The sequence below is a fragment of the Polypterus senegalus genome, chromosome 4 (assembly GCF_016835505.1).
Source record: "Polypterus senegalus isolate Bchr_013 chromosome 4, ASM1683550v1, whole genome shotgun sequence".
NCBI lineage: Eukaryota > Metazoa > Chordata > Cladistia > Polypteriformes > Polypteridae > Polypterus > Polypterus senegalus.
In genome coordinates, this window is record NC_053157.1 from 36,703,606 (window position 1) to 36,720,387 (window position 16,782).

The window sequence follows — 16,782 nt, forward strand, 5'->3', positions numbered from 1 at the left end:
GGCATGGATTGTGGACTATCTTACAGACAGACCTCAATATGTGCTCTTGGGAACTGCAGGTCTGACATTGTGTGCAGCAATACAGGGGCCGCAGGGGACTGTACTTTCTCGGTCCTGTTCAATCTATATACATCAGACTTCCAATATGACTCGAGTCCTGCCACGTGCAAAGTTCGCTGATGACACTGCTATTGTGGGCTGCATCAGGAGTGGGCAGGAGGAGGAGTACAGAAAGTTAATCAAAGACTTTGTTAAATGGTGCGACTCAAACCACTTACACCTTAACACCAGCAAGACCAAGGAGCTGGTGGTGGATTTTAGGAGGCCCAGGCCCCTCATGGACCCTGTGATCATCAGAGGTGACTGTGTGCAGAGGGTGCAGACCTATAAATATCTGGGAGTGCAGCTGGATGACAAATTGGACTGGACTGCCAATACTGATGCTCTATGTAAGAAAGGTCAGAGCAGACTATACTTTCTGAGAAGGTTGGCATCCTTCAACATCTGCAGTAAGATGCTGCAGATGTTCTACCAGACGGTTGTGGCGAGTGCCCTCTTCTACGCGGTGGTGTGCTGGGGTGGCAGCATAAAGATGAAAGACGCCTCACGCCTGGACAAACTTGTTAAGAAGGCAGGCTCCATTGTAGGATTAAAGTTGGACAGTTTAACATCTGTGGCAGAGCGACGGGCACTAAGCAAACTCCTGTCAATCATGAAGAATCCACTGCATCCACTTAACAGTGTCATCTCCAGACAGAGGAGTAGCTTCAGTGACAGACTTTTGTCACTGTCCTGCTCCACTGACAGACTGAGGAGATCGTTCCTCCCCCACACTATGCGACTCTTCAATTCCACCCGGGGGAGTAAATGCTAACATTAATTTTATTTTAATTCTTTTCATTTTTATTACTATTTAATTTAATATTGTTTCTTTGTATCAGTATACTGCTGCTGGATTATGTGAATTTCCCCTTGGGATTAATAAAAGTATCTATCTATCTATCTAACATTGGATAAAGATGTTTCCTGAATAGAACACTAAACAGATAGATATGGAATATACAAAGGCATTAAATAGAATAAAAGACAATAAACCAGAGTAAAATACTAAAGAAAAGCCTAGCAAATAACATCATTTGTGGTATAACACACACAAATTATACTGAGCATCTGGACTGAGAGATAACCTAGCATTCTCACTCCTCTTTCAGTCTAAGTTAAAAGCCTTCCTGAACAGCTGATTTTTAAAAGAATGAGTTGGCTGATCTAATTAATTTAGGGAGGTCATTCCAAAGTCTGGGTGGTATATAGAGTGCAGGTTAGTATAGGGCACAACAAGATTGCCATAATCAGAGGACCTTAGTGGGCAAATAGAAGCATAGCGATGGAGAAGGTCATGACTATAGTACGGTGCAAGGCCATTTAAAGCTTTGTAGGTGAATAACAGAATTTTACATTCAATTCTGTAAGACACAGGGGGCCAGTGGAGGCAATGCAGGATGGGTATTATGTGCTTGCTGCTGTTGGTTCATGTTAAGACTCTTTGCAGCAGAGTTATGAATCAACTGGAGCTCTAATATAAGATTAGAAGCGGGACCTGCCAGCAGAGTTACAATAATTGATGTGAGATGTGATAAAAGCCTGGACAAGTTCCTCAGCATTAAAAAAAGGAAAGGAATGAGAGAACACAGGATATGTTACAGAGGTGAAAGTAGGAAAGTTTCTTAATGTGGTTTATGTGGGCAAAATAAGAAAGCAAGGAATCAAAAATTACACAAAGATTATTTGTATTAGAGGAAGGTGTGAAGAGATCACCATCAAGAGTGACAGAGAAGGAGATTTTCTTAAGTTGCACTTTAGTGCCAATCTGCAAAAGTTCAGTTTTGTTGCAGTTTAATTTTAAAGAGTTCTACTCCATCCAGGTAAGTTGTGAGCTAAGAAAGCCCTGAGATGAAGTTTCTCTGAAATAGAGTTAAGAATCACCAGCATAAAAATAACCCAGTCCAAAGCTACAAATATGGCAAAGTGGAAGCATACAGATACAGAAAAGCAGAGGACTGAGCCCAGAGGAATCCCTTGTGTGACTGGTGCTGAGGCAAACAAACTCTTGCCTGTCAGTCAGATAGGATTTAAACCACTAGAGGGCAGTGCCAGAGATACCCAGCATGTTCTCCATTCTAGACAATAGAATGTCATGTCTGACAGTGTCAATGCTGCACTAAGATCTAACAAAATAAATATGCTGGTTTGTTCAGAGTCTGCTGCCATAAGCAAATCATGTTACCCAAAGCAGTGCAGTTTCACAGCTACTTGTGTATCACCTAATAGATCAGAATGTTTTACTCATCTCTTATGTAAAAACTTATGTCATACGACAAAGTAGATAAAATGATCGGGCATTTTTTAAAATCTAATGCTAATATCTAACAGAAAATCACATATGTCACAATTCAAGCTGTAAACAAGTAAAAATACTCTGACACCTCACATAGCAATTATGTTGTGCCAATACATACTTGACTTTATCTCCATAATGGATTTCAGTATCATCACCCAGAAGTTGGCAGGAATAACCAATATTTTCTGCAGTTTCTGAAAAACATTTATACGTACAGAAATTAAGCAACTCAACAAAGTTAAACAGATTAAGTTTTATGTTCTGCAAGAAAGCTGTTAAAACCTTTTGACGTTGGTTATCTACCTTTTTTTGACAGATTTTAGAAAACTTCATTCTGCTAGTAGGGTAGTAAAAAAGAGGATTTAAAAATACATTCTGCTTAGTTTGTTTGCACTTGTTACCAATTAATTTACAGACCTGAAATATAAAAAATTAATGCCTTAATTTCAAAGCGCAGCATTTTTGGGAACATTTTAATGAAATTAAATTATATTGCTTAAAGTTGGCTCTGTTACCACTTTAGAACTGAGCACGTGGAAAAAACTTGTATGGGAATTTGGGCTAAATAAACTGACCCAGTTCTTAGTATACAGGTCTTATGAATGGTGTTGGTTCAGACTTTGTAATACCAGCAAAGGTAAATAGCATTTTATTCATGACAGGATGTTTAGTGTAACTTTGGTACTACTGTATATTGTACTTGGTTCCAAGTAGTAACATTTTTTCAGTTATTTAAGTTTTCACTGCCCATTCCATGTCAGCTTTTCATGCATTTAATATTTCGAAATGCATATACAAATCATTTTGTAGTGGTGCAAGAAACAATACATGCTAACTTTTATATTTCCAGAATCTGGGCATTTTTTACATTAAATGTTAATGAACAGTAACCATATATTAAAAGACTAAGTAAAGAAATAACATTTCAGATTAACTATTTTTCCCCCCACACAACTTTTCAAAATCAACAGTCTCTTGCATTAAAAAAAAAAAAATGAACCATCCAGTTTCTGAAACGTTTTATATCTGTTGAGGAACTTTAGACTCTCTCTCAATGGGGAGCTGCTTCACCTCAGAAACACTGACGGTCTTGACATGACATTTCTATTGGAGTCTGTACTTCTGGTATGGTCTTTCTAAAAACTGTTAGGTCATTATTACTATGAAAGAACCATTTATGCTATATATATTTTACTTTTCCTTCAGTGATTACACTCAACTTACTAAACTAGTAGGAACTGTATGTAAACTCTAGCAGCAAGTTCAATGCAGTTCATAGTGAAACAGGGATCTACTCTTATTATACATACCAAAAATAATACATCAGTGTTTTAAATTGCTTGCCTTTTTAAGAACTGCAGTCACAAAATTACATGCTTTTGAGACTTTCCAATGGCAACAAGTTAGGAAAACTACTTATTACCTTTTTTATCTCCAGTTAAAACCCAGATTTTTATTTCTGCCCTTGCCAACTTAGCAATTGTTTCAGGAACTCCATCCTGGAGCTTATCTTCAATAGCAGTTGCTCCAATAAGCTGTAAAATATTGTAGTAAGCACTTTATCTAATACAGAAATACACACTCCATAAACATTATATCAAAAGACAGACTTTACCATCTAAAGAAGTTATCTTATGCTGTGCAGCAAAGAATAATCTTACATGGTCTCTAATATGTTTTAGCTAAGTAAATTATTTTTAGCGTTTGGAAAATATTAACTGTGTTTACAGTGTGATATCAATCAAAGTAAATAAAACCAGATGAGCTGAAACTCATCTATGTCTAAAGCACACTTCTGCAAACCTGTGTCTATTACCTCAAAGCAGTTCACTTATACCGAGAAATTTTGAACATGATCAAATTAACTTTGAACTACAAAAGTAGTTCAAAAGTAGAAGTACTTAACTGAACAGCTTGACATTCACTATAATAAACATAAGCACTAAGATAAAAAGATATTATACATTATTAACATTAGGAAAAAGACGACGTACAAATAGGTTTTTTTCAATTTCTTCGTAGACTTTATCAAGTGCTGCTTCACGGTCAGCCATGGAAATACTGGCTGCTTTGTGCTTATGGTCCCATATCTCATATTCTTCTTCTCCAATGTCTTTGTAACAGAGGCAGAGTGTTCGGAGGGTCTCATTAGCAAAAACCTAAGTAGAAATTTACAAAACTTTCACATTAAGAGATCAGAGAATGATGTACACACATAAGAAAATAAGAAAGACGCAAACTTAAAACAAAAAACACTTACGTCAAGTGCCTCCTGGGTGTCTTTTATATTTCTTGCATCAGGATGCAAACGTTCATAGATTACAGTATCTGCTCCTTTACAGTAAAGTCTAATTTTACCATTAGGAAATCTTACTGCAACAACAAAAAAAAAGCACCAGGATAATGTTTTTAATAAACTATTTGGATGCAACAGTCATTAAAATCATGTTACATAATGTAGTGGGTTAAAGATTAATTACCGTAGACCCCTTAATATAAGCCGACTCGGTACATTAGCCGACCCCCTTCTCTACCTACTAAATTACATGCATTTGCCCATGACCGGTATTTAAGCTGACCCCCTTCTCCAAGTAAAATTTTCTATATTTCCTTAAAAGTGTCTCTTCTGGTATATTTATCATGTTAACCGGCGATAATTTGAGACTGCATTTTTGATGGAAACCAGGAAGTGATTGCGGTGAAGTTTGGTAAAATGAAACCTTTGTGTTGAAACTACAAACGCAAATACGGTACATCGGCGGGTGGATTTCCGGAGACTCGTTATAAATTTGATTAACTTAAATATGCAATACAGTGGACCCCTGATTTACGAACTTAATTCGTTGAGGCTAACCCATAATGCGTTCCAAACCTCCCACTGCAGCACTTACTTAACCTTTTCATAATAAAAAAGGGTTGTATAATGTGCATAATTTACCAAAACACCTATAATTTTTCTAATGTACTAACCAAAAAGTTATAAAAAGTGCCTAACCTACCAGAAGTAGGCTAGATTAAGCTAGGAGCATGGCGGCGCACATGATTGCAGCGGCTCAGGGCTCTCCTTTTCAGTGCACTTTTTTGTTGTTTTTGTACTTTTTTTTCCCTTGTTTGTGCACAATCGGTTTGGCGAACATCCGCTACCTTATAGACATCGGTGTCCAGAGCCAGACATCTGTTTCGAGTGTTTTTCATCACACGCACAACATCCCAGACAACATAGCGAGACCAGCGGGCTCTCCGTAGATTGTTGTCGGGTCTAGGAGACGACACAGACGGAGGAGGGAAAGAAAGCAGAAGCGGGGCCGCAGATCCAGCGTTATGGTAAGGTTAAAAAAACAACCATATACAACCCATACAGAACTTTTTTTCTGCACTGAAGGAGCTGCTTTTAATCTCATTGTTGATGTGTACAGTGACAATAAAAGGCATTCTATTCTAGAAACAACAATTTCATACTGTATTCACCATTTAATTTGACATCTTTGGGCTGCAGGAAGGGAGGAGGAGGAGAATGAAATGGAAGGTGGTTATTGTTTAGAAGGAGCCTCCTTATGCAAATCTTTTCTTTGTAAAATTGTCGAGATGGTGGATTTCGACATGCTGTACATATTAGCGAGATCAGTCACATGAACAGCACTCTCATATTTCCACACAATTTCCATCTTCGCTTTCTTTACCTTCTCTTCCTTCCTTAACAATTATGTGTCTTGCTTGCATGGTCTTAGTGAATCTATAATAATAAAAGGCAAAGCCCTCACTGACTGACTGACTGACTCATCACTAATTCTCCAAGTTCCCGTGTGGGTAGAAGGCTGAAATTTGGCAGGCTCATTCCTTACAGCTTACTTACAAAAGTTGGGCAGGTTTCATTTCGAAATTCTACGCGTAATGGTCATAACTGGAAGGTATTTTTCTCCATTTACTGTAATGGAGTTGAGCTCGAAAGCCGTGGAGGGCGGGGTTTCGTGTGACATCATCACGCCTCCCACGTAATCACGTGAACTGACTGTCAACGCAATGCGTAGAAAACCAGGAAGACCTCCAAAAAGCGCTGAAGAAAACATGCATTATATAATTGAGAAGGCAGCGAAACAATAAGCAGCGACATATAAGCAAGTGACATATACTACCATATTCATGAGTGCTGCTACTTCAGAAAGAAAGCAAGGTGTAAACCTAAATTTTAAATTAAGTTCATAGACAGGCTGCCGCTGTCGTTTCTAATGCCCACAGGTAATGCAGGATACAAGTTTAATGAGAGGACGCAGGATATAAATGAGAGTTTTGATCACTTTGTAACTAAGTTAAAATTGCAGGTGAAGGGGTGTGCTTATGCAAATTCCGAGAGACTGTGTTTGTGGGGGATTAACAGTTAAGGCGGGTGGGGGAGTCACGTCATCATCTCCCCTCCCATTTACCTAATTTTGCTCCGAGCTGAGCTCCGCAGCTAACGCCGTCTTTCAAAGCAACTTCGTCACACTGCCACCAAATACTCACAGAAAAATCCACAAGTTAATACACACACTGTCTCTAGAGTTTCTCCACACTGAATCTTCCAGGCACTACTTACAAAAGGTTACTTTGACAATCGTGTTAACGTTATTTTTAAAATCTTTCCTTTTCTTAGCACAAGCACAGCTGAAAAGCTTCGATGCATGTGCTCCATAACGTGTTAAAACATAATGCATTTAATCACACTTTGCATTACAAGCAAAGGGGAACTTTTGTCAATGCATGGTTTCCTGGTACACCGATTACTTTGATCAGCGCATCCCTATTCATTTTACCCTCGCACCATCTTGGTTTGAGAAGAAGTATGAAAAAATATGAGGTTAACACAGAAAAACAGATCACCAATTCAAGCTTTATGAATAATCGATTAAGCCATCAATAATTGTTTTGGTAAAGCCATATTCAGTGTAATCCTCCTTCCATTTTATAATTTTTCCGCCACTAGCCATGATTAAATGAACGGTAAAAAAGTAAGAGCGAAGCGAGGGTGACTTACTTAGGCAGGCATACAGTGGTGTGAAAAACTATTTGCCCCCTTCCTGATTTCTTATTCTTTTGCATGTTTGTCACACAAAATGTTTCTGATCATCAAACACATTTAACCATTAGTCAAATATAACACAAGTAAACACAAAATGCAGTTTTTAAATGATGGTTTTATTATTTAGGAGAAAAAATCCAAACCTACATGGCCCTGTGTGAAAAGTAATTGCCCCTTGTTAAAAATAACCTAACTGTGGTGTATCACACCTGAGTCCAATTTCCGTAGCCACCCCCAGGCCCGATTACTGCCACACCTGTTTCAATCAAGAAATCACTTAAATACGAGCTGCCTGACACAGAGAAGTAGACCAAAAGCACCTCAAAAGCTAGACATCATGCCAAGATCCAAAGAAATTCAGGAACAAATGACAACAGAAGTAATTGAGATCTATCAGTCTGGTAAAGGTTATAAAGCCATTTCTAAAGCTTTGGGACTCCAGCGAACCACAGTGAGAGCCATTATCCACAAATGGCAAAAACATGGAACAGTGGTGAACCTTCCCAGGATTGGCCGCCGACCAAAATTACCCAAACAGCGCAGAGGCGACTCATCCGAGAGGTCACAAAAGACCCCAGGACAACGTCTAAAGAACTGCAGGCCTCACTTGCCTCAATTAAGGTCAGTGTTCACGACTCCACCATAAGAAAGAGACTGGGCAAAAACGGCCTGCATGGCAGATTTCCAAGACGCAAACCACTGTTACGCAAAAAAAACATTAGGGCTTGTCTCAATTTTGCTAAGAAACATCTCAATGATTGCCAAGACTTTTGGGAAAATACTTTGTAGACTGATGAGACAAAAGTTGAACTTTTGGAAGGCAAATGTCCCGTTACATCTGGCGTAAAAGGAACACAGCATTTCAGAAAAAGAACATCATACCAAAAGTAAAATATGGTGGTGGTAGTGTGATGGTCCGGGGTTGTTTTGCTGCTTCAGGACCTGGAAGGCTTGCTGTGATAGATGGAACCATGAATTCTACTGTCTACCAAAAAATCCTGAAGGAGAATGTCTGGCCATCTGTTCGTCAACTCAAGCTAAAGCAATCTTGGGTGCTGCAACAGGACAATGACCCAAACCACGCCAGCAAATCCACCTCTGAATGGCTGAAGAAAAACAAAATGAAGACTTTGGAGTGGCCTAATCAAACTCCTGACCTGAATCCAATTGAGATGCTATGGCATGACCTTAAAAAGGCGGTTCATGCTAGAAAACCCTCAAATAAAGCTGAATTACAACAATTCTGCAAAGATGAGTGGGCCAAAATTCCTCCAGAGCTGTAAAGACTCATTGCAAGTTATATAAGCGCTTGATTGCAGTTATTGCTGCTAAGGGTGGGCCCAACCAGTTATTAGGTTCAGGGGCAATTACTTTTTCGCACAGGGCCATGTAGGTTTGGATTTTTTTTTCTCCCTAAATAATAAAAACCATCATTTAAAAGCTGCATTTTGTGTTTACTTGTGTTATATTTGACTAATGGTTAAATGTGTTTGATGATCAGAAACATTTTGTGTGACAAACATGCAAAAGAATAAGAAATAAGGAAGGGGGCAAATAGTTTTTCACACCACTGTATTTATGACAGCAACACTCATGACAATGTCAATCATGTTACGTTATTATTAAAATGTTTCCTTTTCTTTTTCATTACTTCTTTAACACACTACTCTCCGCTGTGAGGTAGGTATTTTGCTATATAATATAATATAAATATATATATATATATATATATATATATATAACCTCCAAAGAGCGCTGAGACTTTTGATATCGTGAACGTGTCTGCAAAAACTGGGGTCTCCTGCACAGCAAAAGTCGAGCAGCCGGCTCAACCAAGCACACCATTGTTTTTCTTGTGAAATTCACAATAAGTTTGATGTGTCACATGACGCTCTTCCTATTGAAAAAATAAAAGTTGGATCCAAAATGGCCGACTTCAAAATGGCCACCATGGTCACCACTCATCTTGAAGTTTCCCCCCTCACATATACTAATGTGCCACAAACAGGAAGTTAATATCACCAACCATTCCCATTTTATTAAGGTGTATACATATAAATGGCCCACCCTGTATATATGTAGACTCAAACCCATTATGACAGCAGCAATCCAAGCTGTGAGAAAACAGTAAAAGGAGGCGTGTCTGACGTCGTGGTACATTTTCTGATGCAGCTAGACGAAAACAACTTCATGACGCTGCCGCCAAATACACAAAACAATTACTTTGACAATCATATTACATTATTTTTAAAATGTTTCCTTTTCTTTTCATTGCTTCTTTAAACACACTACTTCTCTGCTGCGAAGCGTGGGTATTTTGCTATCTATACTAATAAAAGGCAAAGCCCTCACTGACTCACTCACTCATCACTAATTCTCCAACTTCCCGTGTAGGTAGAAGGCTGAAATTTGGCAGGCTTATTCCTTACAGCTTACTTACAAAAGTTAAGCAGGTTTTATTTCGAAATTCTACACGTAACGGTCATAACGGTCGATAACGTTCGACAACGTCCGCCATGTGGAACTTTCTTATTTATGGCCCCATCTTCACGAAATTTGGTAGGCGGTTTCCCTGCGCTAACTGAAACCGATGTACGTACTTATTTCAATGGTATGACGCCACTGTCAGCCGCCATATTGAACTTTCCAACATCACTCATTTTCCAACTTCCCGTGTAGGTAGAAGGCTGACCCCATCTTCACGAAATTTGGTAGGTGGCTTCCCTGCACTAACCAAAACTGATGTACGTACTTATTTCGGTGGTATGACGCCACTGTCAGCCGCCATATTGAACTTTTCAACAGTGTTACTTATGGGCCCATCTTCAAGAAATTTGGTATGCGTGTTCCCAACACTAACTGAATCCTACTTACGTACATATATACGTCCATAGCTTGCAGCTCGGTCACCATGTGAGGCGCCGTTGGGTCCTCCATCCCAACGCCTCCCACGTTGTTGGCTGCCTGCCTATATAAGGCCGTCAGTCGCTCCAGTCTCAACAATCCCTTCCTTGCTTCACCACGGGATTCACGTCTCCCTGCTGATAACTACAGCCTTTTTATTTAATCCACGGCTTCTCCGCTGTTTAATTGTTCATTTATTGCGATTATAGTTATTGGTTAGGTATTTTAGACTTACTTTATATTGTTCAGGTACCCATTTCCTTTATCATTCCAACCGTACCCCCATTAAACATGTCTATCGAGGTGATCACCATCAATCAAAGAACTGTCACTTACCGAGTGGTTTCCATGCCCAGAGATGGCACCTACCTTTTCCATTCTCTGTGTTACATATTGCACGGCCATATCAGGCTCACTCTTAATATCCGGAGGAACATTGTGTCTTATGTATTGAATGACTGGGACAGGTTCAAGGTGTGCACTGATGACGGTACAGGAGATAATTATACTACACAGGAGCACTATAAGAGTGAAATGCTTAAACCCTTCACCTATGCATCTGCATGTGAGTTGATGGCTGCCGCTGAATTGTTCAGTTGTCGCTTTCAGGTGTACCGAAACGGCCAAATATTTTACACCTTTCGACAACCGCCAATGACTCTTAAACATCTTAGATTGACAGGTGACGATTTCAGTAGTGGACACTTTGATGTTTATGAATCTTTAAACTCTCAAAAGCTGGATGTGAAGTTATCGATGAAACTGGTTGTATACTTACGCTTGACAGATGCTGAATGTCTTTTCAACACAAGTCCTACAAATACTGTCGTAATTGAAACAAACCATGAAACTCAAACCGATTATGACAGCAGCAATCCAAGCTGTGAGATTTGAAACAAGATTACTGTTCACATGGCCAACTGTACGTTGCATGCTCAAGAGTAAGCTCAGCGCACAGCTTGGTCATATTACAACCAGAGCGCCGAACTCACAATGTGGTATACAAAGAGATTCTTAACAAATAATTATTGGTATATTTTCCCTCAGTTTAAAAAGGTTTAATTTTCTTGTTAATAATTTTAAGGCAGTACTTAAGCCACAGAAGTTTATGTATTTTGCTAGTTATATATTATATATATATATATATATATATATATATATATATATATATATATATATATATATATATATATATATATATATATATATGTAAATCACTGCAATGACCGAAATTACATCCACAAACACATGTATCTGGGCTAACGACTGACGCTACTAACGCTCTTGGTTGTTTGTTTACAATCGCGCAAGCGGATACACGTGACCGCATTCGGGTCGTAACGCAAGAGGCTGGTCGTAAATCAAAACAAAAATTTTTATTTTAAACTTCCCGATGATTTATTATAAATTTTATTAATAAAATCAACAACTAAAACACTATTTTGAAAAACTTCTTTATTTAATTTAAAGTACCGGCATGCAAAGTTACTTCTTCATGTGAAAGATGGCTCTGTGGTTTCGTCATTATTTACTTCCGTATTCATTGGCAAAACCGGCATTGCGTTGTAAATCTTGAATCTGAAACGATACTCGTTGTATAAGCTGACCCCCAAACTCCAAGCCAAAAGTCTAGGACGAAATTCTCGGCTTATATTCCGGGATCTACGGTAGTTATTATCCTTTTTTATAAATTTAAAGGTAACTCAGCTGCAGAAAGTGACCAATTTCTTTTGGAAATTTTATTTGTGTTACATGCTATTCTTCGCAAAACTCCACCAATAAAAGGGGAAAATACTAAATACAGTAATAAAACTTAACTGAAAGTTTAAGTTTACTTACATTTTCAGTTTATGAAAAACCTGCCAATTTCTGTTAATTGTTAAAAGCTTTCTATAATTTTATTATATATCGTATTACACCACCATGGCCCTCACTATACCAAGTAGATGAAAATTAAATGAGCGAGTATACAGTATATAGGTTTTGTATACAATTTTGCTCTGAATGTGAATATGAATATACAGTAGTACATTTCTACTTTAGAAGACTAACTTTTAAACTAATAAAATTAAACTGTGCCATACTGCGCTATTTTGAAATGCAAATTAAGGGTAATTGTTGCTCAGTTTACAGTATACTGTATATGAAGTTACAGAGAGCAAACATAAATGGGTAAGTAATTTGGATGTGAAAGACTTAAAAGTTACTGAGATTTGTCACTTACAAATTACCGACATTCTCTTCCTGTCACTGTTAAAATCCAGCATTGCCAAAACTTCATAAGTGTTTACACTTCCCATCTCGCTAATTGTGATTGTGTCTTGTGTTCGTGCCAGGAAGACAAAACCAAAGTTTCTTGCTGCCGAGACTAACGCTCCTTCATCTGGTGAAGCAGCCTGATAAACAAGCTCCTCTTTTGGGGGGAGGAGGACCAAAAAAAAGTCAGTTACTGAAAAAACAGACATCAAGAACAAATATCACAAGGCATGTAAACAGTATTACAATATGCTATAAGGAAAAAAATACAGGTTTTTAATTGATAATGCATACTAGGGAAGATATATTGATGGACTACCTAATCAACAATTACCCAAACAATAAAATAATGCTAAAAAGAGATGATCATTGCTCATTATACAACAAAAAGGGAGATTTAGGCAAAAGAACATACAGTACATATACACATACATGAATAAAACACTAATTACCTTTCAGTGTAAACAAGCTTTTATCTTTTTACAAAATGCTCACAAAACAACAATATACAGTAATCTCTTGCTATATCGCGTTTCGACTTTCACGGCTTCACTCTATCGCGGATTTTATATGTAAGCATAACTAAATATATAACGCAGATTTTTCACTGATTCGCGGGTTCTGCGGACAATGCGTCTTTTTACTTTCTGTACATGCTTCCTCAGTTGGTTTGCCCAGTTGATTTCATACAAGGGACGCTATTGGCGGATTACTGAGAAGCTAACCAATCAGAGCACGCAGTTAAGTTCCTGTGTGCTGAATGCAGTGTTAACCAGGAAGTCTCGTCTCGCTCATTCAGCATCAACGTGTTTCTCTGTGTAAAGAGTTGTGCTCATTTGTGTTTATCTTTGTGCATAGTCAAGCCCTTCATTATGGCTCCAAAACGATCTGCTCCTGCTACTGCTTCAGGGGCCGTGCCCAAGCGCCAACGGAAGATGTTAACGATTGTCGAAAAGGTAAACGTTTTGCATTTGTTGAAGGAAGGGAAAAGCTACACTGCTGTAGGACGCCATTACAGTATCAATGAGGCTACGATTCTTTTTATTTAAAAAGTAGGAAAGGAATATAAGATCTATGGCCACGGTTTCCTTTTAACCAGGGTGCAAAACCAGTTATAAGTGGATGTAATAAGGCAGTAGTCTGGATGGAATCTGCTTTAGGGATTTGGATTGAAGACTGCCAGAAGAAGAACAACGGCAGTGCTACACAATCGCCTGAAGTGGCTCCTTTAGAAGGGCTGTAACGCTCTCCTTTGTTGTGCAGTAAAATTAAACTCATTGTTATCAGACAAGTCATCGTGTCATTGTTGGTGAGTAACCATAATTAATTTTCTACTTACAGTACTTAGTACTTGTACGTACGTGTCACTGTACACACATTTACTGTATACTATTTTTCTTGCATTGTACGTATTTATTGCTGGTGGCCTGTCTATCGTAATGGCTGTAACATATGTGATATCGGAGACACTCGATATCTTTAAAATAATATTTAGGTTTTACTGTATATAAACAGTGTGTTTATATGCATAATTTCAATGAATCTTACCTAATATCTAAGAGAATACAAAGGGATTATGCTGTATAACTCTGCGGGGAATATTTATAAACAGTGTGGGAGAGTTTATAAGGGCTTAAAATATATAAAATTAACCATACAAAACATATGGTTTCTACTTCACGGATTTTCACCTATCGCGGGGGGTCTGGAACGCAACCCCTGCGATCGAGGAGGGATTACTGTATTAAAAGGTCTTTCAGATGTAATGCTTGTACTCATTTTAAAATTAAGGGGCAACTGTACACAGCTAAAAGATCATTTGTCCCAAGTACAAAAAAAATAAAATAAAATACTACAGCAAACTGTACCTACCTTCATTCTGCTCTACCATCACAGTGTGACACAAAGCTAGTAGTTTGAAAAACTCCCATATCTCTGGTTCTCTTCCGTATTTAATTGACTGATGCAGACAATGGTCATAAAACTTGAAATTTCCATCTGAATATCTGTTCCAACTGAAATCAACAGGCTTTGAAAGAGAAGGAACTAAAAATCAGTTTTAAGGAAAGGGAAAACAATAAGAAGCAACATCACTACAATTTTATTTATTTATTTATTTTTTACTACTACATATTACCATCAACAAATTCACATCTTATGCTTTTTTCTCTTTGTGGTTGTATATGGCATAATCAAATATACTCCTAAAATATTCTTTGCTCCCAAATAAGCAGTTAACCATATAAACCGACTTTCACACAGAGGTCCCAAAACACCATATAATTACATTTCAGCAATGACCACTTATGTGAGCTTTCAAATATATACTGCTTAAAAAAAAATGTAACACAGATGTAACAGCCAGTCTCCTGGTATCTCCCCCATGCTCTTGACACTGTGCTGGGAGACACTGCAACTTTGCGACAGCACATACGAATGTGCCATCCTGGAGGAACTGGACTAACTGTGCAACATGAATAGGTTGTAGGTACCACCTCAGGCTACCAGTATTGACAAGGACATAAGCAAAACCCAAAACTAGAAAAGAATCAGTCAAGAAGGATAAACAGTGAGTAATTGTCTGTGGCCATCACACCCTTTGGGAGGGTTGTCTTGCTGTTACCTCTCCAATGCACCTGTTGTGACTTTCATTTGCACCAATGCAGGTGAAGTTGATTCACAATTACTTATGCTTCCTAACTGGACAGACTGACACCCCTGAATCTTAACTGACTTGGTGTTAGACTGTGATGATTAAATGTTCCCTTAACTTTTTTGAGCAGCATATCATTTTTCTCCCTAAACTGCAAATAAATTACCCGCAGTGTCTAGAAATATCAAAATGCAGAAGAGCATTAAATGCAGAGTAATAAAAGGTTCATTAACAGAAGAGCTGATAATCGGAATTTTTTTACGATATAAAAACAAACAGTTAAATTTATACTGCACAAATTAAAAGGAAATGAAAGGCAAGAAAAAGCACACAACCACAATTTAAACAGTTCATTTATTTCTAACTCATGAAATGTTTTTTTTTTCTTGTAAACATGTATATTAATTAAAAAATAAAAGCTAACTTTTTGGGAAAACGAAACTGTTGTTATAGCTTTTGTACTGTAAAGTTGTCAATTTGTTTTAGCACCGCAAAAAAAAATGTTTCAGTAGTAAATGGTTTCCGGAGTTTTAGTTATGATGTCAACAGCAATATCCATTTATCTGTTGTTGCTCCAAATCAGCAGTAATTACTGTGTGCTTTTTTTTTTTTTATTTATTTTTAAATGTACTGCATATTTGATGCTTTTTTGCAATGCTGTCTGTAATTGAAATCACATATGATGTAAAATGATATTAAAGAAATATAAAGCAGTCATTGGCAAGTAATGTAGGAGTGTACTTATAAATAAAAATGCATTTCTTAAATACCTGCTTAATTTTAAATTAAAGAAATGTTAGGATTTGTCGCGATATAGGTTTTTTTTAGTAGTAATGGTAAAGGTTTTAATTGTATCTGATGACTATGTGTTTATTGCAATGTTAAGTAGTACAATTCTATTTTTGAAAGTTCTAGGCTTTTTGGGTTTAAAATTAAAACACTGCTACAACTCATCTTAAGAACCTTAATTTGCTTCTGTCTTTAAGAAATCAGATGTTTAACAAGCATTTCCAGCTTTATTTTTGACTATTTAAGTGTAGCCAAGTGTAGGAGTATAAATATTTGTGACCTGAAAAGAAAGGGCATTCTTTCAAAAAAGTCTACCAACACAGATTCCAGCCACACCTGCAAACCCTATAAGCAAGGTCAGAAGATGAATGAATTAATGCATTTCTGAATTATACTACTGTCTTTTAGACTACTCTCTGTTTTACTTTTAATTATATCTGCCCCTTTGTGTAAACGAACAGATTATAAATGAGGTCCCAGATGTAGGTAAACACTCACATGAATTCTGTCAACTGTGGCTCCGTCCTCTCTGCAATGTCCACCTACACATATGAATACAAACCACATAGAACAAATTGAAGACAATAATAAAATACATAAAACACATAACAAGTAGGTACAATATTGAAAGACTAGAAACATACTGCAAATGAATACAAAAACCTATACCATTTAAAACTTAAACTAGTACTAGAACTCTTCATTAGAATGTAAGAAATTTAGCAA

General features: G+C 37.5%; 1 protein-coding gene across 1 annotated transcript in view; it reads right to left on the reverse strand.

The window, feature by feature from the left end:
* Nucleotides 1-16,782, reverse strand: part of atp8b1 (ATPase phospholipid transporting 8B1) — a 126,958-nt gene that overhangs the window by 33,928 nt on the left and 76,248 nt on the right. The window contains exons 14-20 of the mRNA XM_039750466.1: nt 16,555-16,598; nt 14,487-14,643; nt 12,583-12,771; nt 4,659-4,771; nt 4,393-4,557; nt 3,822-3,933; nt 2,517-2,592 (exon numbers count right to left, since the gene is read on the reverse strand). Coding sequence (XP_039606400.1) covers nt 2,517-2,592; nt 3,822-3,933; nt 4,393-4,557; nt 4,659-4,771; nt 12,583-12,771; nt 14,487-14,643; nt 16,555-16,598 — 856 coding nt within the window. The remainder of the gene's footprint in view (nt 1-2,516; nt 2,593-3,821; nt 3,934-4,392; nt 4,558-4,658; nt 4,772-12,582; nt 12,772-14,486; nt 14,644-16,554; nt 16,599-16,782) is intronic.